Source organism: Phaethon lepturus, unplaced genomic scaffold, assembly GCF_000687285.1.
Source record: "Phaethon lepturus isolate BGI_N335 unplaced genomic scaffold, ASM68728v1 scaffold5261, whole genome shotgun sequence".
Lineage (NCBI taxonomy): Eukaryota > Metazoa > Chordata > Aves > Phaethontiformes > Phaethontidae > Phaethon > Phaethon lepturus.
In genome coordinates this window covers 36,755-64,317 of record NW_010519707.1, presented here as the reverse complement: position 1 = coordinate 64,317, position 27,563 = coordinate 36,755, and the positions used below count along the sequence as shown (strand labels likewise).

The 27,563-nt window shown below is 37.9% G+C and overlaps 1 protein-coding gene across 1 annotated transcript; it reads left to right on the top strand.

Moving 5' to 3' along the window:
- XYLB (xylulokinase homolog (H. influenzae)) lies at nucleotides 1-25,432 on the top strand (the record flags this gene model as incomplete). Its single annotated transcript, XM_010297125.1, has 16 exons — nucleotides 1-156; nucleotides 429-464; nucleotides 1,076-1,158; nucleotides 2,061-2,130; nucleotides 3,562-3,642; nucleotides 5,401-5,487; nucleotides 6,721-6,849; nucleotides 8,125-8,190; nucleotides 10,521-10,593; nucleotides 16,228-16,346; nucleotides 17,532-17,613; nucleotides 18,640-18,680; nucleotides 19,092-19,207; nucleotides 21,584-21,699; nucleotides 23,798-23,871; nucleotides 25,227-25,432. Coding segments are annotated over exons 1-16 (1,535 nt in total), but the record flags the coding sequence as incomplete, so codon positions are not given.
- Between the last annotated feature and the right edge of the window lie 2,131 nt (nucleotides 25,433-27,563).

Genomic DNA, 27,563 nt, shown 5'->3' with positions numbered 1-27,563 from the left:
ATGGCCGTGCTGAAGTTTGGGAGCTTGGAAAGACGCATCCAGGTTACCGATGTGAGGTTGATGGAGTATTTTGCTAAGGGGGTGTGCTCAAGGAGAAAGCCAATTAAGCTGCAGTGGTCCAGAGACAATTTTAAGCTAGTGCAGGGCATCAGCTTGGTAATGAATTGTGCCAGTGGATAAATTACATACGTAGTATGTATACATAGTATACATACATTAGTATGGCTAAAATTGAAGTAGACCACTCCTAAATGGGGATGGCCTTGTTATTTGAATACAACTCTTTGAGATGACTTGGACTTTGTAGGGGTTTTTTTGTCTGCTCGTTTAGCAGCAGTTTGCACTCTCTCCATTGTTGAAATATGTGCAGAATGTGAGCTACCTTCTCACTTTTCTTCTAGGCTGTTAATGTTTTTCTTCTGTACTAGGTGAACTTGAGTGGAGACAGAGGAGGAAAGTTTGTGGTACTCTTCTAGTTTGTGCTTACAAGAAAGCTCAGATTTATGGAGTTACCAGCTTGCGATGTTGCTTTCCATATATTGCAGAAGCTCAGAATACAGTTGTGTAATGCCCTCTGAACTTTGCTAGACTGGTAGAGTTTGATTTACTCGCCATGTGGGGAGTAGGGAAAAGCCTCAAGGTATCATAAGGGTTAAAAAGCAAACATACAGCATCTTTAGTCTAAGATACTGTATTCTTTGGAGAAATTGGAAAAATTGGTTACCATGATGCAAGCTACGAACCTGGTAATTTGTTTGCTGTTCTTTAGTAAATATATATATTTGCTATATATAGCAAATATATGTCCGTATCTTGATCTTATGTGATTAAGGAGAGAGAAAAGGGGGGGGGGGAGAAATGCAAGCAAATTAATACATGTTGCTGAATAGGTGACATGCTGGAAATTCACGTAATAACTTGCTTCATGTAGAATTGTGCCCATACTTTCAGCAAGTTTTATGGATTGGGGTGATCTTTCCCATTTTGTCTGTGAGAATGTAATTATTATAAAATAGTTACCAGTGCTTTTTAATTATTGTTAGTTTTTGTTAACATCCTGTTTTATATGTTCTAGCTGAAAGTCATTGCTATTGATGAACAGTTGAGAGTCATTTATGAGGATAATGTTCATTTTGATAAAGACCTTCCGGAATTTAAGTAAGACTTTTTATATTTTACTTGGGTAGTATAATTTAGAACTTTGGGGATTGGGGCAGAGAGGCTGTTGGCTTATTTGGTCTCACTGATATGTGTGGAGGCATGGAAAAAGTTCATGCCATGTTCATGTTTTGTACTTGGTGAGGGTAGTATATGCTTTTGCCTTGCTTGGTATGAAAATATGGCAAGAACTCCCAACAGGAAATTAGTAAAAAAAAAAAACTACCCCAAAATATTACTTATAAATAAACCGGATTTTTTTTCTTTTGGGGTTTTCATACTTGTGGACATGAGTTTCATTTAGGGATACAGAAGAAAGCACCTCCTTTGCGCAGAGTGGAATGCTGTGATAACAGCAAGTAAATTGCATGAAGGAGCTTCTAAAAGGCATTTGGAGACAAATTCTGTGGTTGCAAATCTCCCAATAGGATGTAAGATGACAGTATTTGTTTACTTCAGTTAGTAGGCTAGAGTTAACAAATGTCATCTTCTGTAATCTCAAGTTTCAATGAAGTACATCTACTTACGTGATGGTTTAACAGCAAAAATTGAATTTCACCTTCTAGATTCAAGCCACTAATGGTGACAGTTAGGAAACTTAGAAATAACTATGAATTACATGGAGTCAATGAGCACTATCAGCATTGGAGTCTATCAAAAATATTACTTCCAGGATCAGAGCTTTTCCTTGCAAATTAGTTACTTTGCAATTGGGTCAGACATTATTTATGTAACCTCCTAGGAGCTGGCTTTTACTTTTTCAGGTTTCAAAAACTGATTGTATCCTTGCTCGTAACATAAAAGCATTGCAGACTCTCTTTGGTTATTAGTAAATTTGAAGAACTTTGCTTGGTGGGGGAAAAATGCTTAATTTATTAAGAGAAAATACTATTTTTCTTTAGGACCCAAGGTGGAGTCTATATTCACAGTGACAGACTGACAGTCACTTCTCCCGTGCTAATGTGGGTCAAGGTATGAACAAGCTTTGTTTATTTCAACTTCTTCCTTGCTGTTACTGAAATGGAAATGTATTCCAAGCAATAGTGAAACTCGTCATTCAAATCTACATAGTACTTTTGCTTGTATTCCGTCTCTTTTAAGTGTTATTCTGTGTCTTTGGTATGCAAATATTGAAATTATCAAGAAATGTAGTGGAAGTTGCTAACATTTTGAAGGTTTTTTTGTTTGTTTATTCACTCTCTACTATTGTAGCAATTGTACATGTGATTAATCCTTTCCTGACTTTCCCTCATTTGAAAAAAGACAATTCTTTTTTCCCTCATCTTCTTGTTTCATATGCAAAAGGAGCAGATGATGCTTTGCCTACCTTAAATATGTGTCTTTGTAGCATCCAGGTTATTTGCACTATTTTTTTAGAATAAACTTTACTCACCAATTGATGTCTCAAATGGTAAGTGGTTAAAAAGCAATTTATTCAGTGATTCCCAGTCACTTTGACGGGTAGTTTTTTTGAAATACAACATTCTTTTCTATTTTAAAAGAAGGCCTTCCTTGCTTATGTGCAGATTCTGCAACACTTGCTCTCACATGGTACTATATAAATTTGTCTTACGAGTGTGATTTTAACAGTTAAGATATTTCAAAGGTCACAGACCCCCAGCTGGTGATCCATGGTAGTTGACAAAGGTTTTATAAATTTGGTTGAAGCTGGTCTTTTGAATCATAATGAACAGGGACAGTTGTAATTATTAAATGAATAATATGATGATATAGGTGTATGATGTTTCTTGGGAAATTTTGAAGTCTTGCAGTGGTTCATTTGTCAAGATAGTCTGGGAGATGCTGATCTGAATGAGCCTATGTAAAGACAGATTAATTTTGGTTTTAACATCCAGTAAAATGTGGCAAGAACAAAATTAGCCTAGATGCTTAAAGTGCTAAAATTCACTTGCATTAGCCTTATATTAAAGAGACCCTGAATTTTCAGCTGACACTGGCATCAGTGGTACTGAAGATACCTAAAATCTTGTAGGATGGTGTGCAGAGTGCACCCCATTAAGATTTCATAGATTTCCAAAGTAAGAACAGGAAAAGATAATTCTGCTTTGTGTCTGGCACTCTTACAAGTGGCTTTTCAATGAACTGGAATTCTTTAACTCCTGCCTCTTATTTAGGTTTCAAAGAATAGATCTTTGTCATTCATCTTGTTTAAAGACGTTTTTTTTTCCCTGTGTGATTCAACTTTTCTTTCATGGACTCTTACTTAGTAAATTAATTTATGCAGTGTCTTGAGAAGTCCATAGTCATTAGCTAATTTTTCATTGTCTGCCAATGAACTCTTTATCAGTCATGACATGAATTTACTGTTTAATTCCAGCGATTGTGAGTATGCATAATTTGATAGCTCATTACAGTCATTCTTGATTCTCTTTGTTCTTGTAGGCTCTGGATATGATTTTGGAAAAGATGAAGTCTTCGGGCTTTAAATTCTCTCAAGTCAGAGCTTTGTCTGGTGCTGGCCAGGTTAGTTTATAAAGAAAAAAATCAGTCTTTGTATATTTCTTCAATGGAGTATGAGGTACAGTGATAAATTTCATTTAAATAATTGTATCTCTGAAGACCATAATGACATCAAGTAAGACCAAAACTTCTATATAAGCATCCATTAAAAGACATGTTCCTCAGGGGAACTTAAAACCTGAAGCACACAGAGCAATCACTAGAAGGTAGTGGGAGTGGAGGATGAGGTTTACAGTGCAGTTGTTTAGAACAGTATAGTGTGTAACTAATTGGTTCCTGTTGTTCAAGTTCTTTGTAGATACAGATTCTGAAATGACTGGGGTCATCTTCAATTTCAGCATATCCAGGTGCGTGTGGAAATGGGGTAATAAAAATAGTGAGGAGCACAATTAGTTAAAGGCATAGTGACATCCGGTTGAGCACAGTTTTTGATGGCTAGGATAGAGATCTGCCTAAGAACAAAAACCAAATTATGATAGTCTTTGATCCATAAATGACAAAGATGCTGCCGTGATTTAGCCTGTAGTGTATAATGCCTTTTTTCTGAGATTTATAAAACCTATCCTGATGTTTAGTCAGCCAGTCTGCTAGTACTTTGGTGAAACAAGGAAGTCTTTTATAACTTTCACAAATGATATCCAGGGTGAGGATAGCACCAAAGTGTTAAGCTAATTCTGATGCATGAGGTTTAGGTTATTCATCTTGATATATCTGAGTCTAATTAATCAAAACTCTTGCTTTGATCTCCATGTTTCATTGACTTCAGTTGAAAGTCTGAGCAAAGTGTCTGAAAATCATGGCCTGTATCAAGGCTGTGTTATGAATTCTTCAGTGGAACAGAAGTTAGGGACTGCAAAGTAACCCCAGCTTACTCACATGAAAAAAGGAAGTACATTTCTAGATTGCCTGTGTTCCCTTTATTTTACCTGTTCTCCAACAAGGTGGGGGTATCAACTTGGTGCTACATTCAGATTCTTTCAAGTAGATCAGATTTCATTTAATTGCCCCTTTCCAACCCACATTATCTCTCTTCCTTTCCTCTTTGAAAAACCTTGTCTTTATGCTGCAGATTACTGCAGAGGTGCACTGATGTACCAGTGTTTGTCCAAAGAAGGGACAAACTTCATCTTGATTGTCTGCAGAACTGGCAGAGAGATGTGAAATACAATCTGAATGACACTGTGGTCAAGTAATCTGTGCCCTGGGGCTTCTATATGCACTTGGTATCATCAGGACTATTAGTGGATCACTGGATGGTGCTTTGCAGTTTGCCTGGGGTGTCCTACAGGTGCATAACTAGAGATGCCTGGCTTGAGGAAGCTGCCTGAGAGATGGAGCTTAAATAACCTTCTCAATATTATGCAGTCTATTAGTGGTGACTGGGGCAGGCATGTAACTGAAGAATCTGGGGGCTGTGCTGAAATAGCACAGAACTAACAGGCTTGACTGTGGAGCCCTGGCTACAGCTCAAAGAGCCCTCAGAGAAGTATCTAATACCATGGATTAGCAGTATAATAATAGTTCCCACTAGAAGTTGCTATAGTTCAAAATCATCATTGTCTTTTGACTCCTACATTTTCTAATTTAGTATATGCTTTGCTCAATCTTAGAGAATCTTTTAGTGAGGCACTTAATTTGAAAAGGTGCAGCTGTCATAGTTCGGAGAGAGTTCTCTGTCCTTAAAGTTTGAAATTCAGATCAGGATATGAACTTCATGGATTGGGAGGGCGTTTCCAACTTCTGTTTCTGTACTTTCTACAGCAACATGGGAGTGTGTACTGGAAAAAAGGAAGCATCCAAATTTTAAAGAATGTATCATCTGAACTGCCTTTACATCAATCACTAAAGGTAATGTGCATAAAAGACCTTTGAAGGGAGATCTACAATGTTCTTTTTCTGATACTTACACATTGCTTTTCTCCTTACGAACCTTTCCTTTTGTCTGGCTGAGTTGCGTGCCCCTGCAGCATAAAGTGAAATGCACTGGTTATTCCTTCAGCTCCAGGGCTTTTGACATTTCCTGTTCTCCTGAGTGACAGTATGTACTGCTTTAAAAGCTTAGATGTGCCAGTGGGTGTCCCAGAATCTTTCTGTGTCAGAGTCACAGCCTGTTTGTTCTTTCAGGAAACATAACATTTTTGTAAGCAACCTGTAAATATTTTATTTTTTAAAAAATATTTGTATTAACAAAAAGTTGTGGTGAAAAATATTCTCTTACCTGAGTTTACTTGCAGTGCTTGTGATTTCATTAGAAAATATTAAAGAAAAAAAGACAAGTTTACACTTACCTCTGAAAGGATGGAAGTGTAATGCTGTGTGGACACAAACTCACAAGAAGTACATTGTTGAACCTTGGCATATTCTGTGTGTGTGTTGTTGGTAAGTTTTGAACATAGATTTGACAAACTTTTATTTAAAAAGAAAAGTTAGGGAGGAATCAGCTTTCCTCTTGAAGACTCTTACTGTCCTTACTTCAAGATCAAAAAGGACAATTGTATGTTGAAAGGGAGACATTTGTGTAACTGATCTATTAAATTGTAAATTTTGGAAATCTCATCTGTGCAAGACTCATGGAAATGGAATTAAAATGCTCTCGGTGATGTACTAAGCCTCAGTTGCACTTCCAAATGGTTATGCCTGTCATTAAAGAGAAATCTGTTAGTAGAGCCTGTCATTAAAGAGAAATCTGTTAGTAGAGCTGCAGAAAGATAATCTGATTGTTTAGAGAGGAGTTCTAAAGAGTAGGGCTAAACTTGCATAAAAGGGGCCAGGGCTTTGGCTACCAAAGGAGTGTACTTGAGACACCATGCTGCGCGGTATGTGAAGTACACATCGTGCTGCATGTTACGTAACAGTAGAAAAAGCCTCTTCCTTCCCTCTGATGTCAGGTTTGGGTTAGGCTTTTCACCACTGGCTGACATGCTGCCCAATATCCACTTTCCTGTAATTATTGAGAGGAGACCAGAAGGCACGTCAGAGGACTGAACTGTGAGCTGATATGTAGGTCTGCTGTATTGCTGTTACTCTAGCAGGGACTTCCTAGAGATCAGACTTACTAATAAAGGATATTGTTCATTGCAGGCTTGTTTTTCTGTCAGTAACAGCCCCATCTGGATGGATTCTAGCACAGCTTCCCAATGCAGTGCTCTGGAGAAAGCAGTGGGGGGAGCACAGCGCCTAGCGAGTATCACTGGTTCTCGAGCCTATGAGGTAAGGAGCAGATGGGAAGAAGGTCCTCAGCAGTCTCCTGACAGAAGTTGTTCTGCCATTACGGTGGTGCCACAGCAGATAACGATCAGCCATTAACTAAAAAAGAGAGAGTTTCTTCAAAAACTCCAATGAAACTGTGCTTTGCAGTAGTCTCACAAAGAAAGATGTGGAAATTGTAAAGTGGAATTAGGCAAACACTGGAAATTTTGCTGTAGGAAGCAGCTGCGGTGAGCTGTTGCATTTGGCCAGTGGTTCCAAAATACAGTGGTTGGTGGCCATGCTTACAGTCTCAGGGCCTGGTTCTCCCCTGGGAGCTTCTGTGCAGCCACATTTCTGTTGGGATGGCAGTCCAGTTTGTGTTACAGGTTCACTTGGGGTTATGACCCCTCTGTTTGTGGATCATGGCTCTAGGTTACTTATGCAATTAAAAGATTGGCCTTTTAATGTTCCCTGAAGGCTAACAAGCAGCTGTTGACCTAAGAGAAGTGAGTTTTAGAAGTTCAGGACACTATTAAAGAGTACTCTGTCACTCATCTCCTCTTCCTGGCACTTCCCTCTCTCGTAATTCTGATAATGAGTTATGGAGTGGGAGTGGGGCTGCCTTCCAGGCATCTCAGCACCTGGCTACACTTACTGTTGGTTCAACAGAATAAGGCTCTAACCTCCCAAATTGCTGATTCTGTTTTTGAACCATCATGTAAGGTTTATGGCCAGCATTGAAATCAGACTTTGCATACCACTAACCGTTTATTTTTAACTTGCTAAAGGTTAAGGTTTCAGTGTTAGAAGTTTTTTGTTATTTGATGTAATATGTGGATGAAAAATAATTATGCTTACAACTGTTATTAGCCTGTGCTGGAGTTGCTGCTTTGAGTAGGAAACTTCTTGCTTTGCTCGAAATTCACCTGCCTCAGAGAGGTACATAGGTTGGGTGGCCTAAACCTCTTCAAGGATTTGAAGGCAGCATTTGAATTGTGCTGGTTCTTGGGCACAGAGTAAGTGTGATTCATTCCATTGAACTGTCATTTCTGAAATGTAAATTATGGATAGTAATGCTTTTTTCACTTTTTTTTTCCAAAAGGTGAGCAAAATTCTCATAATGAGGCTATGCGTTATAGCCTGTTTAGTGCAGATTGCCTGCTGTGCACTGACTTTCATCATGCATCAGGCAAATTAAATATCCAAAGTGCAATGTTCTGAACTCATTACACAGAGTTAATGATTATTGACTCCATTTAGGGTTTGTGTTTCTAAGCATTTGCATTTCTTTCTCAGCGTTTTACAGGAAACCAGATAGCAAAGATTTACAGCCAGAATCCAGAGGTCTACAAGCAAACTGAGGTTGGCTCAACTTCAATACACTTATTGGAAACTATAGTTGAAAATCTTTTAAAATTAAGTTTGTGGGGATGTCAGACTTTTTTGCTAAGGGGTATTTTGATTTTTTCTGTTTGGTTTTAAGATTAAAACTGAAAATTTGATTATTTTGTTTTTAGTTTTGTTAAATTATTAGTCATCAGGCAGATAAAAATCGAGCATCATCTCTTGAATGTTACACTTAACACAGCAGGCTCCATTGGATCTCACCTTTGTGGAAGAAGTTTTAAAAAACAGACTTCCATTTGGGTGGTAATAAATTTTATGTATAGCAGTTCGAACACAAGTGAGTAATTAAGCACACAGTTGAAATTTTCACACCTAGAACTGGGCATTTGCATGCAGAAATGTGATTTCTGTGCCGTACAAAGCTGGCATTCTTGCAGATGTGCTTAGGAAAAAAGCTGCAATCTATTCTAGACTTTTTTCATAGTTTTTCCCATGAGGAGCTACTTTGATTCTATTATTGCCAAGGAATTGCGTTGTGTAGTTGGTTTCCTTCTGATTTTTAATTTTCAGAAATCAGCTTGCAATTCTATTACTGTCTCAGTTTGTTGAGTCTGCATCTAGCTGTGACTGAAATGTCATGGTTTGAAGCAAGGTGAAAATTCCATGCAAATACAATGTAAACGAGGGAAGGGCTCCTGTCCTGTGGTTAGAATATGCCCAACATCCAGACCAGTGAAGTCAGGCTGCTTGTGTTTTTGTATTACTGCGGTTCTTGATAGTATTGATGATAATTTTTTTGTGGTTTTTAAAATCTGACGGCTTGGGGACTTCATGGGGAAGTGAGTTGCAAAGTTGACTGTGTATTTTGTGGAGCAATGTTTTTTTTTCCCCCATTTTTTCTTCCTAAGTACATCTTCTATAACCTGTATGTTACTAAGTGATGGGGTGACACAGAACAGTAATACAGTCTGATCATAAGCTTAAGACTAAATTTGGAGAAAAATGCATTAGTGGAGAGGAATTGGGTCCATGGAACTGAAAACTAGTCATATGAAGCTCAGAGTTTGGGGGCTGATGGAATTGATGGCACCTTTTAGCTATAAAGGATATGCAAGATGTGCTCAAGCACAAAATGTCTCTATATCAGAGTTGCTCTTGGGGACCCTCAAGAAGCACTGAGCAGCTTGGCAGTCTGAATGACATGTGGAAGGTAGATGTTTTTCCTTCTTCTACATCAGCTTGCTAAACTGGCTGATTCACAGTTTAACTTCATCCTTTTCCTTCCATTTCAGGCAGCTAGTGCCTGTTGGGGCACCACAGAAGGTAGGCCTTTGTTATCTAAGCACAATGTGATACATTCTTGGGGAGAGATGCATGATGAGCAAGTGCATCATTACGTTTCCTGGCCATTATAACCAATTCGTAAAGCTCTGGCTATCATCTGTCTTTGAATGCTGTGTGAAGCGGTGATTTTGTGATCATTAATAAAAACACTGTCACTGCTTGCTCACTCTACCAGATTTGATTCTGATTACTTATTGGGTGACACTCATGTTCCTTCTGAATTAGTCAGAGCACACAATAAGGAATTTGTCAGCTTTTATGCCAGCTTCTCGGGAATGCATAATACTTGATCCTGCAGAAAGCTTTATAGTAGCTGGTTAATTTGGTAGTTTTTCTAGCAGATCTGTAGTGGAGGCGAGTTCATGTTAGATCAGTGCTTTGTGTCATGTGGCCAGGGCATTTTTAGGCCAGTACTAGAAGTTCTACAGCTGGATTTAATGCATTGTTGTAATATACCCTGAGGCAGAGCTGCAGGTAGTGGATTATTACAAGCTCCTGGGAGTAACTCCTGGGAGGTCTGGGGTCTCAGCTGGGAGGAAGGTAAGAGTTCACGTAAAGGTGCTAGCAGAGCCTTGCCAGAGCTGCTAAAAAGCTTCCAGACTTGTGCTCTGGGTTGCCCAGTGCATTTCCCCTATCATCAACATCTAGGTGTGCTTGGGTTTTTTTTCTTAGTGTTTTTCCTTGAAATGAGATTCTGTGATACACCAAAGCTGTGAATTAATTTGTGATAACAGAGTATGCTAATATACTAGATATATTTTGCATGTTTCAGAATGCAAAACTGTTAACAGCTTTTATCATGGGGTTACTTTTAGATTGATATCTGCTGTATTACTTAGGCAGTACGATAGAACCGAATAATCCTTCTAGGTGTATTTTTGTGTGCTTTCTGTGCCTAATGTTAAGCTTTTATTAACATTTGGTGCTTCTAGTTACTTAATTATTTACTTTGTTTGAAGTGAATAGTGATGGCACTCACTATCTCATACCTTTTCTTTCAGAGAATCTCTTTGGTTAGTAGTTTTGCAGCTTCCCTTTTCCTAGGAGCTTATGCACCGATTGATTACAGTGATGGTAAGTGTGTGGGCTTTTCTCGTAGTAACAATTCAACAGGGAAATATGCTGTTTCATCCCCACCTTACATAAAAAGGGGACAAGGGCTCTGCTATTTATTTTTGTCTTTAAACTTTAATGACAGATATATTAGATTTTAAGCTAAGTTACTCCTTTTTCATTTGTTGCTACTCTTGATACTGCTGTCAGCTGTGCTTATTTATCTCCATCATACTGTGATTCCCATTTCTACAAAATAAATCCACATAAAATATTCTTAAATGAAATTGTACCTTTTTTATTACTTTATGATGTATAAAGGAATGTTGAAATATCTATTTAAAAGCATGAAAAAGTTGTGGATTTTTAAACTAGACTTCATAGTTCTGATATTTGTTCTTTGGTTTTCCTGGTTTGGCTCTGAGTTGCAGAGGATGTGAACGAAATGTATATTGTGATTATTTTTTCCCCCACCTAACTGGAGTATGGATCTGTAACAGAAATATCTTTTCAAAATGAACCAGAGAAAAAAGCATAAACCAAGCAAAAAAAATCCAAAACTCAGTTAAAAAAATATTTAACCTTCCGTATCTCTCTATTCATCATAACAAAGACAAAAAAGTGACAAGGCTAGTGTCTCTCTTTTCTGTTTTGTGTTATCTCAGTTATCCAGCTTTTAAATGGCAATTTGAAATGGCAATTACAAAGGAAATGATTTTCCTGGGAACTGTGCTGTTATTTCGAAATAGCATTTTTGATTCCTGCTCTGAAACTAAGAGAAGATATATTTCAGAGCTGAAAGGTTAGATAACAAGGCTCTCTAAGGAAATTTTGCATTATAGAGCCATAGGTGACACCCATATGTTAAGACCAACTCATTTTTTCTCCTTCGTTGTTCCATCAAAGCTCATAGGAAAAGGCAAGACACCTCAATTTTAACTAATGGACAACTTATTGAATATCAGATCTCCCAGTTGTACTTGAGGCCTTAGAAATTGCAAAGCAATCCATGCTTATTTTGCAGCAGTTGTCAGATTATTGCCTCTGTCTTCTAGTCCCGGTCTGTTAGCCATATATTTCACAGCTAAATTTTTTTTTTTGTGTGTATTAATGGCAACGACAACTCTTTGGAGATTTACACTTTGCTCCTCAGTAGACCCAAATACTGAGCACTTCAGCCTCTCAACAAACCACAGAACTAGCTCCATGTACCGCATTTCAAAGAGGGGTGGTGAGATCTTCTAAGTACTTTTTCTGATAAAGAAATATGTTGATTTTTTATTTTTCAATGAGAGTGAAGTGTGAATTTTGAGTCAAATGTTTAAAAATATAAGCATTAAAAAAAGTTTGTTTTGGGGTTGGGTGGTTTTTTTGGGGTTTTTTTTGGGTTTTTTTGGTTTTTTTCCCCTCCAATCTTACCTCTGCCTTTTCTACTTGGAAGCAAGTGGGGGAAATCCATGCTGCTTCAATTTCGGAACATGAAAATTTCTGTGTTTGGTTGCAAACCAAAACATTTTAAACCAAAGAAAATGAAAATTTGCTCTATTGGAAAATTTTCTTAGAAACTGTATCACATTTTTCAAACAAAGCTCTAGGAGGGCTTGTTCTGTTACACCTCTGCATATTTATGGAACTTGAGTAAATGTTATCTACTGTTCAGAGCATGTAAGATTATTAAATCTTTGTGTGAAAAAAGATAAGAGAACTAAGCAGGATGTTATCGTTCTCTTTACAAGACAAAAGATTTTTAGACGTTGTAAGCTACATTTAGTCTTGTTCGTTCCTTTCTTCTATTAACATAATGAGAGAGAATTCTAATTCCAGTAATAAAATATAATTATAATGTATGCAGTAGTTTTTTGGATCCAACTTAAAAACTTACTTTCTTGTAATTTATGATTTCTTGCCATTCGCTTGATCTTTTACATTGCACCTGTATATTGTAGTTTAAAATGCATCTCTCAAAATAACGTTCAGATAATAGACCTATTCTTCATTTCTGTAGGTTTAACTTCAGGTCATACCGTCTTTAAAAGACCCTGTCAAATTGTTTAGCTCTGCACAATAACTTATCTCTTTAAATTTGCAGGTTATTGTAGGAAATGTGCTATTCAGGTTCAGGATGTTTTTTTTTTTTTCTTTTGAAAGGTCCAATCTTGTAAGGTTCAAATCACTCCTTGTGAATGGCTGAGCACCCTGGGTGATTGATTTAAAAAAAAAAAATCAAATTACTTTCTGGTGGAATGAAGAATGATTTTCATTTATATTGTGCAGATGTTAAAAGTAAGATACATTTGGGACCTAAACAACTTGAACACTTGAGGCATTGTTTCTTTTAGAAGACACCTTAAAGAACAGCTATTCAGCTCTTGACCTAGAGAAGCTTTATCTTTTGAAATGCTTTTCTAAGAGCCTTAGGCAAATCATAGCTTATCATACTTGTTTTTGTTGTTCTATCAAACAAGGATGCTTTGAACTGAAGCCTTTTCAAAAGGAACCGTGGCGGGCTGAATTTACTCCTAATGTAGCTTGCATGGTGCCAGCAGAGTTACACTGCTTATGATTTTAGCTCACTGAAAAGGGGATCCAGAGTCTGTAATACAGATGCATTTAGCTGTTTATAAATGTATGCAAGTATTGATCTTTAGCTTGTGGATTAATAAAACCAATTAGTCTGCATTGTTTGGTCTTTGTAATGAAATTGTTTCGTCCCTGCCTCCCTAGTGTTGAAGCACTTATATGTTTGTATATGTAGTAGATATTAGCAAGTTCTGATTGTGGTCTTGGTCATTTTATGTTAAAAGCTAGTGATGCTTGCAGTGAAATACTGAATCCTAGTCATCCACGTTTGACCCTTTCCTCAGTCCTTACTAGACTGTGGCCTTGGCTATTGACCTTCATTGCGGATGGGGTATCCATTTGGAGTGACAAGTTAAAGGGCTGACTTTGATCCCCCCCCCCTCCCCCCCCGCCCTTAGTTCTCAGATTATTACTTATTTTATATGTAAAATGGCTAAAAAACCCAGTAAAAATGGCTTAAGCACACCATTCTAACTTTTATTTCCAGAAGCAGCATAGATCATGACCAGAGGTGCTTGAGTTAGGAACTCGCTGTGCATCACTCCGCATATAATTAAAGGCAAAAGAGAAGTGGTTCCAGGGAGCATTCAGCTCTGGTTTTTGTTTTCCACTGACTAGAGGTTCTCATGCAAGTGCCCACAGTTGCGTGGGATGAATCTAGGCCAACAGATTAATAGTTCTTGTAAAATAGTTGCTTCCCATCTTATAAATGAGTTTCTGAGGGTGGGGTAAATTAGCTCATCGTTCTTTTCTCAGGGCATATTAAAGTCTTTGTGCCATTATATCTACCAGTCAATAAACTGAAGTGTTGTTTCTGTATAATATAAACTTAGACCTTTTCAGTCATAAAGGTTAGTGTTTTTCCAGTTTTATTGCAGGAAGGATTGGAGGCTGTCCTTATGTCTTGCAAAATTGCATTGGAGGGTACTGGTTAAACGTTTCTCTAGGCTTGAGGGGTGCGGAGGGGAAAGGATTTTTTCCAGAAAAACACGAAAAACAACAACTAACCTTTCTCTAGTAAAATTCATATTTATTTAAAGATCCTGTTGCTTGCTGATTAATTTAATTTAGCGAATGGTTCTTGGCCTTTTAAATTAGGGACTTCTCCAGGAAAGTTTATAAATGTACATATTTCCTCATAGAAAGCCTTGTTATGCCCGAGAGCTTGGGACATGAGGCTGCTCACACCTTCTGCCTCCAGGAAGTGCAGGCAGTGATGCTAGGCTCAGTTTACCCTGGAAGGACTCAGTTTATCCCTGGAAGGAGGGGATGGCTAGATTTAGGAGTGGTATCACCTAGAGAACTGAGAGAAGCTGGAGCTAAGTCTTGCCATCTTTCCTCTTCCAATGGGTGGTAGTGGTTTTGAGGGCAGAAAAAGGAAATGCACCTTTTGCCTGTGGGAGGCGTGTTGCACTTTCTGCGCTGTCAAATTCCAGCTGTTGCATCATAGGCTACATAAACCAGTGCATAATTTAAGTGTGTTCAATTTGCCTGAAGTGGGATTGATTGATATTAATAAATTTATTTCTATTTTTTATATTATTAAGTATAATCCAAATATCCTACGGTTTGGCTTGGGTTATTGTAGTGTTTCAGCTGGAGTATGCAACACTTTCTGTTTGCAACGCTGTGTGAAGCATTAGGTCCAGACCTTGCAGACCTTGGTCCTTAGGAATGGACTGTGCAAATAGATACTTTATTTATAAACATTATTAAACTCATTATTAAGCCTGTGAAAAAGGGTGCTGGGAGTTGATAGGGTAGGTTCATTGGTGTGTGCGTAACCGGAACCAGCAGTACTGCATGTGTGTGGAACGTGTGGCAGGTGTGTGCCCCTCTTCGGAACAAGAGCACTGCTGGAGCCTTGTGATGTGCTGGCTGAGATGTGGATTGCATCCTTTCTCTTCCTCTGCGTCCCAGCATCACAAGCATAGTCTTATTCCACAGACACTGCATGTGGGTGAACTTCACCGTCTCTGTGTTTTAACAAGTTTAACAATGTATTGAATTGAAGGAGTTTTCAGGTTTTCCACTGCGCCTAGCTGAGAATGTGGCTGTGTTTCTGAGATAAATAAGTCATGGGCTAAATGGTCTTTGAAATGAAAATGTTGTTAATCTAGAATAAGACTAATATGTCCCTGGACAGTACTAACCAGAAACACATACAGATTTTCAAGTCTAATGAAATGTGCAATTAAAGGCATCTTAGAAACATAAGCAAGGGGTGTGGAGTGCTCAGTGTGTTATGTAGATTCGGCCACTAACCAGCTTCAATTAATTAGAAACCAATGCACAGCCCTTCCTCAGGTCTAGCGATAGTTCTGGTGTAGAAATAGGTGACCAAATGAGTTATCTAGGTTTTTGCAACCTGTAATTCAATTCACAGAATCTAGACTTCGGAGGTGTTGCACGCTTGCAGGTGTTGCAGATTTCAGTTGGGCTTTTCAGCAAAACTGAAATGACAAAACAAAATCATAACTTTGGTATTCAAAGCTGGACTCTCCAAACCAGCCTCAAAATTAGAGGCTACATTTGAAAATGTGTCCTCTTGCTTTTTTTGGACTTCTAAGCCTTTATTTTGTAATTTCTGAAGAAGGAAACATTGATATGGAGGGAGGTTAGTCAACATGGATTTAGATACTGATTTGATACTGTACTCAAAGGTAGGAGTAGTGTAGAGGCATACCACCCAGGGTTGAATTTCTTCATTGTGGTCTCAGGTGAGCACAACACACCTTCAAGTGATGTTGCTGCATCAATGAAGTCTGTCTAAGGTGGAAGGAGTTGATGGGGAGGCATCCATGTTCTTCTTTTTGCACTTAATTTGGGAATAATTGCATTGTCTAGTGTGTTGTGCATCAGAGAAGCTTTTTCTGCTACCTTAACAGGTGAAAGCTATCCAGAGGCTGAATTATCAGTATCCTTTATGCTTAGAAGAGCTAAAACTAATCTATCTTAATGTAAACTATGCATCTGTAAATTTTCTGTTGCCTGTAATGAGGTGGAGTTTTCTGATACAGTACTGTCTTGTGTTTAATGATATATGTATGCTTCTTGTTTTGATCTGTCTTGTAGGTTCTGGTATGAACTTGCTGCAGATTTGGGAAAAGGTATGGTCAGTGTCCTGCCTTGATGCTTGTGCACCTGGATTAGAGGAGAAACTAGGATGCCCTGTACCATCCCATTCAGTCCTGGTATGTGCTTGTCTAGAAGAGTTCTAAGCAACAAATAGGGCTTTGTGCTAAGAGTTCTGCTAATAGTACTTTCTTGGAGTACATTTATGTGTGCGCATGAGCGTTTGTACACCATTATCCTCAGATCTACACTGCTTGATTTAATATTTCCAGGTGTGTTGTGGATGTGTGTTCTGCCAGAGCAGAAACAGACATCTTTAAAAACTGCTAGTTGGTGTCTGTTGTAGCTTTCATCAGTGACCCCTTGGATTCTTGCATGCCCTGGGCTATGATGAGAAAAGTTTTGGTAGATGCTCCAGACTCTCTGGGGTGTCCCCGCACACCCACAAGCACCTGGTAACTACAGAACTGTGCACAGTATTACTGTAGAAACAGAGCCCAACATTTGCATTTCTTGACAGGGACCTGTTTTAAACTGTTTGTACAGTTAATGAGGTAATCTTTATGAATAATTCGGGATATTTAAAGCTCCTCAGTTCATGTAGCATAATGGTGAAATCAAATCAAGTCGCATATCTCTTAGAGTAAATGAATTTAGTCTTACTACCCAGCACAAAAACAGCTATTGCTTTAGCTGGTGCACATGTAAGAGAGTGTAGATACCCATCACCTGATCTATCTGAATTCAGTGCTGATCTTCTGTAATGGAGAGGAACATACACAAATTCATATAGGTGTCCTTATATTTTTTACAGATAGTTTTCTTCTTTTTTTTTCTCTGTGGCTACCAAATGTAGCTTAAAAGAATACAGTTCTTGACCCCTAAAATAATAGGGGTCATATTCCAGCATTTGATGTTGTGATGTATATTAATGTTGTGTTTCCTTTTATGTTTGCATTGAATTTCTAATTTCTGTGTATTAATATTCATGTATGTGTGCAAAATAGATGGATGTGTTTATGTCAGTGGGTGTGAATAACTGGAGAGAGACCCCAAGCTAAAATGGTACTGTTTACTTAACCTATTTCAAAATACAATCTGAGGGTATTTCTGTGAGGTTCTCGACAATAAAAAAATTTGGTTAAAATCTTTAAAATATTCATTCACACCTTAAATACACAGGAATGATTATTACAGCTTCTTTGGGGTTTTCAGTTCTATGTAACAACACATTGTGTCATACATTGCAAGATTACTTTCCATTTTTTAAGCTTTTTTGCCTCTCCCTTTCTTTCTTTCCTTAGGGGCCCATTTCTCCATATTATAGTCAGCGTTATGGGTTTAGCCCAGACTGTAAAATAGTAGCATTTACAGGAGACAATCCAGGTAAGATGATTAAATGTATAAGATTCAGTGAATATGATTATGTCCTAAAATTCAACGTCAATCTCATTGGTTCTCAGGTGCTCCCTATACAATGGAAGAATACCGTGTTTATCAACATTAATACCTTTTTCCAACAGCCTTCCATCACTGGTTCTTCTGAGGTGTAGACATCTTGGATAAGCTGGGCATGACAAATGAATTCTCTTTTGCCTAGTAATAGAGGTGACTTCATTTGCTTCTTGATAACTTCAGTTTTGGTTTGCCTGCCCCTAAGAAGCTATTCTTACTATGAACTGCTAACATTTTAACTTAGAAATTACGAGTTAAAAAATTGCTGTTGCATCTTTTCAAGCAAAAAGGTTGAGATGGACCTTATAGGCTTTCTCTAAAAATTAGAGCTGTCCTTTTGTCAGACTGATAGATCTCGGTATAAAGGAAGGTGTTAATTTAGGGTCAGTTTTTGGAATCCTGGAGAATCTTTCAGTGTAAAGACGAGACATCTGTTTCTCAAGACTGTGAAAATAAAATACTTATCTGTATTACAGTAGCATATGCAGGCTTGAATCAAGATGGAAGGCTTCATCATTGTATATTTTACATTCATATTCTGGGACATGATTAAACTTTGCATTTTCCAAAAGTCCATTTTTCTTCTAGAGATTCAAATATGGCTTAGTCCAATAAACATGTGAGTAGTCTCATGTAAGTGGGAGTGTTTCTCCTTTAAAGTGTGTTGTTAAGTAAGGGCCTGCTGTATTTAAAACCTGAATACATAAAACATTAGACTGTTTTATGCAGTTCCATAGTATTTTGTCTTAAGCATTTTGATTCTGTTAAAAACCACTCCCTCACCCAATGCTTTGCCCATCTTTTACGGTGTATAGGCCAAGGCCATCACGAGCATATTTGCTGTTCATTTTGTACCTTGAGATGGTGAATGTGATGTATTATGATGTCTCATGCAACATGCTATGATTAAGTCAAATGAGTAACTTTTTATTTGGTTTTCTGACTTTTTGCTTTCAGCATCATTGGCAGGGATGAGACTTCAAGAAGGGGATATTGCAGTAAGTCAAAATGTACTCCCGAAAACTGTCCATATCTCTGAATAAATGAAACACATGAAATGTAAAATACCTGTATGTTATCAGTTGAATTTATCTCCTAGTGTTGATTTTCTGTTTATTGGATTCACGCTTGTTTTATTTCTATCAATCTGTAAGCTGCCTGAAAGATTTTAAGTAAACTCTTGTGACTATTTTTAACTAATACTCCAGACATTAAAACGTAAGCCTCCATCTAGTATGTATTTCAATGGCCTGACAACCTAAGTCAGAGCTAGTTTCAACACGAATCCAATTGACTTAATGTGTAATTTAAAAACAATTAGTGGTAGTAACAAATGGTTTTAATTTAATTTCTGTATTGCTTTCCATGCACATTGTGATAACGCTTCAATTATTTTTTTTTTTCTCCAGATTAGCCTTGGCACAAGTGACACATTGTTTCTGTGGATCCAAGAACCAACTCCTGCCTTAGAAGGTCATATCCTCTGCAATCCTGTTGATTCTCAAACATATATGGCACTTTTATGGTAATAGCATTTATTTTTTGTACATCTGGGATCAATAACTTACATTTCTTTCTCTGTGTTAGTATTTTTTATTTCTTTTGCAAAATTATAATGAATAGAACATTCGGCATTCTGTAGAGTATATGGCAATGTACTGCTGAAACATTTGCCTCAACATTATAGCATTGCTATTGTTTGAGTACCTGAAGCTGCAGAGTTGTGGAGGGTAAATTCTCATGGCAATAAAAAGCTGAAATTATTTTTGCATATATGTAGAGCCAGTTCATTATGAGTCTAAGGTAATACATTTAATGTACAGGAATAACAATCTTCTGAAATATAATAATGTGAAATGTCAGAAGCTTGACCAGACTGTATAACTTCTGTGCTCTGCCAGTGGTCCAGGAGGGGCATAACAGGGCAGGTGAAGATTCTCTTTTCATACAGGAGTATAATCAGTGCTGTTCTGGGACGTATTAGGCTGTGCATATGGAAAATACTGAGGTCTCAAGAAACCCAGCTGAGACAATGATCCTCATGGTAGTTTTTGGCTGCTGTGATTCAGGAATTGTTTGGCCCCTTGCCATACAAGTAGGTGGAAAGATGGCCTGAAGCTATGTTTTCCCTCACTGAGTCACCGTATTCAGGGCAAAAACTTCCAAACCAGGTCAGAGTGCTCAGGCAAATATTTACAAGTAATATGCAGATAAATTTTGTGTCTAAATCCCCTGGACTGTAGGTGCTTGTAACTCAAAGCTTCAGCAAAGCTCAAATCTGTCCTTTAACTGTAATGTCGAGTCTTACCTGTACAGTAATAGGATGCTGTAGATGACAGTGGGAACAGTGCTCGTGAAGTTGAGTTCAAAAGCAAGTTACTGGGTTTCATAGTATGATTTCCCAGCAGTTGGGGTTTTTTTTGAAGTTTTGCATTTAAGTTTCTCTTTTACCCAGTATTTTTCCCACTTTAGCTGTGTAAAAGAGCTATATAAACAACGTGTTTGTGATAAGAAAGGACAGGCACAGGCATTTTTCTGAATAACTTTTCTGAATAACTGCCATTCTTTTACTGCAGCTTAACATGTGCGGAAGGCCAAACCTGCCTTTCAGAACAGAAGGTATTTCTGTAGCCATGCAGATGTAGGGAGTTCCTGTTCCCCCTGCCTAGCCATTTCTACCCTGACACTGCCCCTTTTGCAGCAATGCCCCTTTTTTTATAAAATAGTGGAGTTAATAGGGGACTTACCTGGGTTAGTAGAAAAAGAGTGCCAAGCTGCCAGGTGGAGTATTTGTACAGAAAACTCGAGTAACTTCAGCTGCTGCTACTGAGCAAGTTCAGTAATTTCCTTGCCCTCTTTGTGGATATTTCTGTGCCTTTCCTGGTGAGTTGCTCTGATAACTCTGTGCTGGAGAGTATTCAAACTGCTTTCTCTGGGTCTGAGTCCAATGCTGCAGTATTTTGCAGGACTATTATATTTACAGAGGAAGCAAAGGAGGTGGCTGCGTAAAGGGTGCAAAGACCATAAACACTGAACAGATGTATAGTTTACAGCGTGGTTTACTGGCTCTGGACCAGAACTGTGCAGATGCAGCTGTGCTGCTTTCCTTTGCCAGATCCTGGCATGGAGCTAGACCTCATAAGTCTTGTTGGACCCAAGCTGACTCCATCCTGGTACCATGCCCCTGAAATCATAAATGCAATGTAGATGGCTCCTTACAGAGTCATCTCAGAGTGATCTTTTTAGTGCTGTGTCAGCGTACTTCTGACAACACCTAATTGAGCTACCTCTGCACCCACAGCACAGAACATTTCTCTCTAAAGCAGTTACTAGCTTCATCTGCAGATAGTCCAAAACTAAGTATTCATCTTGGCTGCTGGATGCAACCAGGCTTGATGAAGCCCTTCATGTGAGTGCTGGCACAGTGCAGAAACACAGCTCCACAGGACCTGCCCTAGGGCCAGCATGGTCAGAGCTCCTGCTGCTGCTGCATCAGTGCGTACCATGTGTTCCCCAGTGCTTTGAACTCCAGGAGACCATAGTAATTCAAGCAGTGGGCTGCAACTCCTGTGCATGAAGCTCTGAGGAGATGTCTTAGCTGTTCAGAGACAGCCTGGGTTTAGCATGGCCTGCCAGACTGGGTCTAAGCTGACTCTTTGGAGAGATGTGTACCAGCATCTCTGCACTGCGTTCCTCAACATGTCCTGTAATATGTTTTTTCTCTCTTATTTAGTTTTCTTCCTCTCCATCTTCTTCCATAATGAAGAAATGATTGTATCCTTTTGTGATCCTGTATTCAGCTGATATAATAAATTCCAATATTGAGTAAAACAACAAATTGCTGTAAATATCTAGAGCCAAATGTTTTGGAAAATACATATGGTATGTTTGTGTGTTTCAGTTTTAAGAATGGCTCTCTGATGAGAGAGAGGATCAGAGATGACTGTGCTTCAGGCTCGTGGGATGAATTCTCCAAGGCCTTGTCATCTACTGTTGCTGGAAACAATGGAAACTTGGGTATGAACCTTAGCATATGAACCTGGGAGTTCCAGTGTTTGCTTAGACACATGTTTTTTGGGGAGTTGTACCTACTTTTTACTTGGGTCAAGATAAAGGCGAATAATTAAGTTAACTAGAGCAAGGGCAATTCCTAATGTATGCTTAGCTTGCCCACAGAGCATTTCTAAGTGTCATGATAGTATTTTTCTTCAATATTCACTAAAGAAGAAAATTATATTTATGGAGCTTTTTTGGTCATTGAGAGGGTGTTAGTAGCATCTCAGCTGTAGAATGTTTAAAACTAGTAATTTCTGAAGGAGGCTTTCATTAAAGTTCGTTTCTTTTTGCTGAAGACTCAAACCAAGTGGATTAAGTAGCTCCATATTATTTCTTTCTCAATCTTCAACGGTTTTGATCTCTAAACATTACTCTAGAATCTTGCTCAGTGCATGTGAGCAAAGCAGGAATATGAAATGGTATCTAGATTTTCTGCATTTTCCTCAATGCCTGTCACAGTGTCATTTCATCCCTGTTTTTTCCACATTATGCTAAGTGAATGAAATCAAACAAAATGATGATGGAAACATTTAAAAAATATTAATAAACCCATGTATTTGAAGTTTCAAGTTATTTTCTTTCCTGCAGTTTAACAGTTCACTGGTGTAGTATATAGCTCTGAAATAAGTTATTCAAAGGTAAGTATATGTGTAATCAAGCTGAAAATTAACCATTGCAGAGCTGGATTTGAAATCATTGCAATCATACTAGATCTGAATTGATATGATTAAAATGGATATAAAAAACCCTGTAGATAGCAAAGTTTTTTAATGTCGATATTTAAGCTATAGAAGACTTCATTCCTTAGGAAAGTGAATTTAAGATACAGTTTCTTGACACTGTGAGGTTAGCACCGGTTTAATTTTTAGAAGTTCTGTTATGTTGTCTGTTGAATGCAGTCTCTGTGGGGTATTAAAATGACCAGGAATCTCTCTTCACTAGAAGACAAATCAATTCAGGTGTTTCAGAAAATGGGAAGAGTAGTGTGTGAGAAGATGCCCCTGGAGGCTGCGGAGGTTTGGAGATGGGCAGAGGCAGCTGCTGGAGTGAGGTTGGGAGAATGAGAGGAACAGGGGTAACAGGGAAAAGAGGGAGTGGTGAACAGATGAGGGTCCTGTTGCGTCTGGGAGGTAGCTGAGAAGGCTAATAAACTGAGTCTACTTGAAGACCTCATCTGTCAGATTCAGGGTGGCAGCAGGGTCAGAAAGGAAATTTCCCAGGTAGGGCCTGCAGATCTGTAACCTGCAGTGTTGCTTACAGGCAGGTTTTCAGAATGTTTAACCAAAAAGACTGTGTGCTAAAGCACAATACTGGTTTTGGTTTTTGGCTAGTATTCATAGGGCTGCTAGGACAGCATACTCTTGTTCCAAAGATCTGAACCTTAGAAACTCTCCTCAGTTTCTTAGCTATTCTGTTCAGTTTTTCTGTCCTCATTTTCTTTTTTTGTCTCCTTCCCTGAATATCTTTTCTGACCAACCATTCTTGCCATCAGCACAAGAGGAATCTTTCTCACACTTTTTGTCTAGCTGTCCACAAAGCATTACTACCTTTCTTCAGATCTCATCAAAACTATTCAAAGACCAACTCTGCTTCATGACTTAAAATATCTGATGTTCTCTGATAAGGTCCTGAAACCTAATCCAGTGCATGAAGTGCTCCAGTATTCCTGTACTCTTCTTACTGACTTACCATTTTTTCTGTTTGTTTTTTTTCTTTCACCCTTGCATAACAACCACTGAAACTATTTCTGAGATGTATTATATATTATGTATGTTACTTGTATGTGTGTGTGTTCTGCTGGATGTGTGCTCTTTTGTAGGCTTTTTGTTTATTATATTGTTTGGATGCCTAGAGCCAGACATGCTGAAGATCCACATTTTTGTAAACTGGAAGTACTTAAATTCAATAAATGTCTGGACTGAAATTAGTTAAGAAACAGGCTGTGTGGTGACTCAAATGACATGATAAACATTCATTATCATTTTAGCTGTGTGCTGAAATAAGATTGCAACTTTGGGCTAGGCGCAAACATGACACTCTTTAATGTTCCTTGGTGCAGGCTTCTACTTTGATGTGATGGAAATTACTCCTGAAGCAGTTGGGATTCACAGATTCAACAGAGACAACCAAAAGGTAGTAATAATTTAGTTAACATCTCAAACCTTGAAGGAGTACTGTCAAGATTTGAAATCTTTGCCGTTATCTTTTTTTTTTTTTTTATCTGAGATACTTGCTTTCAAGTTTCATTTATTGATGCAAGTCCCGGTGTTGATTTTCATAGTATTTGGTCTGTAGCTTGAGAATATCTACAGTGCAAAGTCCGAACTAGAACTTACATGGTATTTTTTTGAGGAAATATTTCCTTTACTGGAAAATGTGGATTTACTGAAACCAACACTGTTTCTGAAACAGGATTAACTTTAAGCTTATTGAGAGCTTAGTACACTTACATGACTTACTCCCCATCTTCTAAGTTTCAGAGACATAGATAACGGTGTGTTGAAACTTTGGGCTATAATATTTTTGTCCTGCTCTAAATCTGTATGTAAAGACCTCATTTTGCTGTCCTGCATGTCTTGGAGTAATCTACAAGCCACACAGAACTATGTAAGTAAACACAGGCTCAAGTGCAGTTGAAATTAAAATGGAAATTATGCTGTAGAAAGAAAAGCTTTTTGTATCTTTTCTTCTTTTTCTTTTGAGGAATGGATGTTGTTTAAATGTCTGGCTTTCTGGGTGTTGCTGAAACTCAACAGATGTCTTTGATCAGTCATGACTCCCAGTCGATTAGACCTCACCTAGTTGAACAGAGATTGACAGTATCTTGTGTTTGCAGTGTAGCACTAGTCTTTCAAATGTTTGCTGTTTAAATTAATGCTTAATCACTTCTAGCTGTTATAGAAGTTATAGGCACTTTTTGTAGTGCATGGAAAAAGTCAACTTTTTCTGAAAGATTCTTTGTTTGTAGTTCAATATTTTCCTACTTCTGTTGCCTTTCTCATATTATGGTTGATGAAAGAAAAATGTTATATACAGAAATTAAATAAATTAATGAAAAGATTGCATAGTTTCACTCTTGTGCAGAAATCGTTTTAAACTTTTGTGACATGGCTTAATGCATCTGAATTTTATCTACTTGCTTTACTTTTATATTTTTGAGATACTGATTCTTAAGCAGCTTTTGCTGCAGGGAAATGCATAGAGAACAGTTTGCAACTTGTGCTAGAACCTCTTCCCATCGTGCATTAATTTCAAGTTTGATGGATTTGCCAATAGCACTGAGATTATGCGTTGCGTTCTCTGTCATGAGTCTTTAGGTCCATGTTGTGTCTATGAATGAAGAACGGGGCCTAGCAGAAAGCAGACTTCAGGGTGAAGATAAGGATAATCAACCATAAATCTGTCTTGTGTTTTTAACCAGTCTCTAGCTTGGCACTGTATACTGTGTAAGGTGCTTGTTAACTTAATGCATTCCCTCTTTCGTACAGGTTTCAGACTTTCCAAAGGAGGTGGAAATACGAGCATTGATTGAAGGGCAGTTCATGTCCAAGAGGATTCATGCTGAAAAGCTGGGATATAAAGTCAGTAAGTATAATGAAAAAGCTGCAGAACTAATGGCACTAGAGATCGAACACAAAGGCAGGACTCCTGACAGTATTGTGATTTTTGTCCTGCCTGATAGATACAGAAACTGGTATGAATTCTAAATTAGCCTCCTGGAAAAAAATTTGACAATGTGTTGGGGGCCAGTTTTTGCAGATGTTAACTTTAGAAGGACCAATGGTTTAACTTTAAGATGACTTCTTTTTCAAGTATTCTTGCTCGTTCATTGTTACTGAGCTGCATTGCCAATTTTTAAATAAGCGTTTGAGCTTCGATAGCTTGTTAAGTGAAAAGACCAGCCTTCTGCCTAAAGCAGGAGACCGTAACTCAGAAAATCTAAAATCGATGTTCAGTTCCTGGATCTGCCATAAGCTGCTCACTTACCTTTTTACCTCAATTTTCTGTTAATAAAGCAGAAGCCCTTTCCCTGTCTTGTGATCTTAGAAAGTAGAATTTATAACATGAATAGTTTTTAGCATGTTGAAACAACAAAATCAGACAGTATTTTACCTATGGAAGTAGGATTGGATCATTATTAGCTGTGCAATTCTACAAAAAGAATACAGACAAGTTGGTAAGATGTTTTATTGGTATTTTCTGTCAGGGTATCAGCCAGTGGCATCTTAAAAAATACTCAGTTAACTCATCTTGAGGGTTTTTAACTAATGTTTGCTTTAAAAAAAAATCTTACTATTTTTATTTACATCCCGACCTTCTTTACAAGCCAGTCCTGACCTCCTGCTTTACAAGCCATTGCTTGACTCATACCTGCAGGCTTTTATCCATAATCATGAAGGATAGAATTTTTATTTTTTATTTTTAAGAGAGAACTCCAGGAACTGAAAGTTGAGAAAATGGAACTCTGGATACAAATTTGTTCCAGATACTGGAACAAATCACAGGGCTTGGCAACACCACCTCATAAATTTATTAACATAAGTAATAAACTTATTAGCAAAATACTAAACTGATTTGTTAATAAGTTTGTTATATACTTAAAACTGTATTTATTTGGGGAGGTTATTTATGGAGACAGGCAGAGATGCAAATAGATGTGTTTAAATTACCTGTTTATCCTTCGTTCTTAGATTCTGCTGCACCAAAAGCTTGGCTTATGTAGCCTAGAAAGCTCATGGCTGAAGAGGATACTTCTGCACTCTGTAAATGTCAGGAGTTAGACAAACACCAGAGTGTGAGAAGAGCTATTTAAGATATCAGACAACTCTGACACAGAAACAAAGGGGTAGAAATTATCTGTGAATACATTTAGTATAAGTAGTTTGAGGATGTGGCTTAATAAGCTGTAAAAACTTTTTTTTTAAAAATGCTGTAGATGCCTACAGTAAAAAGGAGATGGGTGTGATTGCATTGTGTTCCTGTAGATTCCTTGGAACCTTGTATGCTTTTGTTTTGTTGCATCCCAAGGGTCTTTTAGCTATTTGGTAACTAACAGATGAGTTGCTTTAAAAAAGAACTGCTGTATGTAGTGTAGGCTATATGCATTTCCCTCTTTTCCTGAGAGTGGTATTATTTAAATGTCATATTCTGTTATTTGTGTAGGGATGGCAGGCTTACATCTGCATTTGTTGTGTGACAGCTCTGAAAACAGGGTGTATTCTGAATGTGTTTCAGGGTACAGATGAGCATTGTGGAAATTACTCTGGTATTGTTTAATAGCTGCTGTTTTTCAGGCCGCTTTTTTTTTTTTTTAATGTGATTTAAAAGTTTATTTATCTTTTGTATAAAATATACAGTCAGGACCCTTGTGTTTATTCAATTCCTTTTAGGCCTTGTCTACATTGGGAATTTACTTTGATTTTTTCCAGGAATCAAGCTGATTTACATTCAGAAATATAATTAGAGCAGTGCAAATTTTGGCTGCTGCTGTTGTTGTTTTTTACACCAATGGGAGAATACAGTAATAACTGCTCACAAGATCCACAGAGTTATATGACGACACCTATTAAATTGATCTGTAACAGAAATGAAGTGACATGGTCAGTCACCGCAAATGCTTTGCCATGGTGTCCTGAGGTTTGTGTGGTGCCACCTCTAAGTGATGTGAGTGAGTCAGAAACCCGGCTAAGAATTTCCCTACCTCTGGCATCAAGGTGCTGGAAAATCATTTTGGCAGAGTCTCTATTCTTGGGCCAAATGCAGTTTGGATGACTGTAATCTTAAAAGCAGCAGTGTATGTGGAAGAGAATTTTGTAAAAATAAAT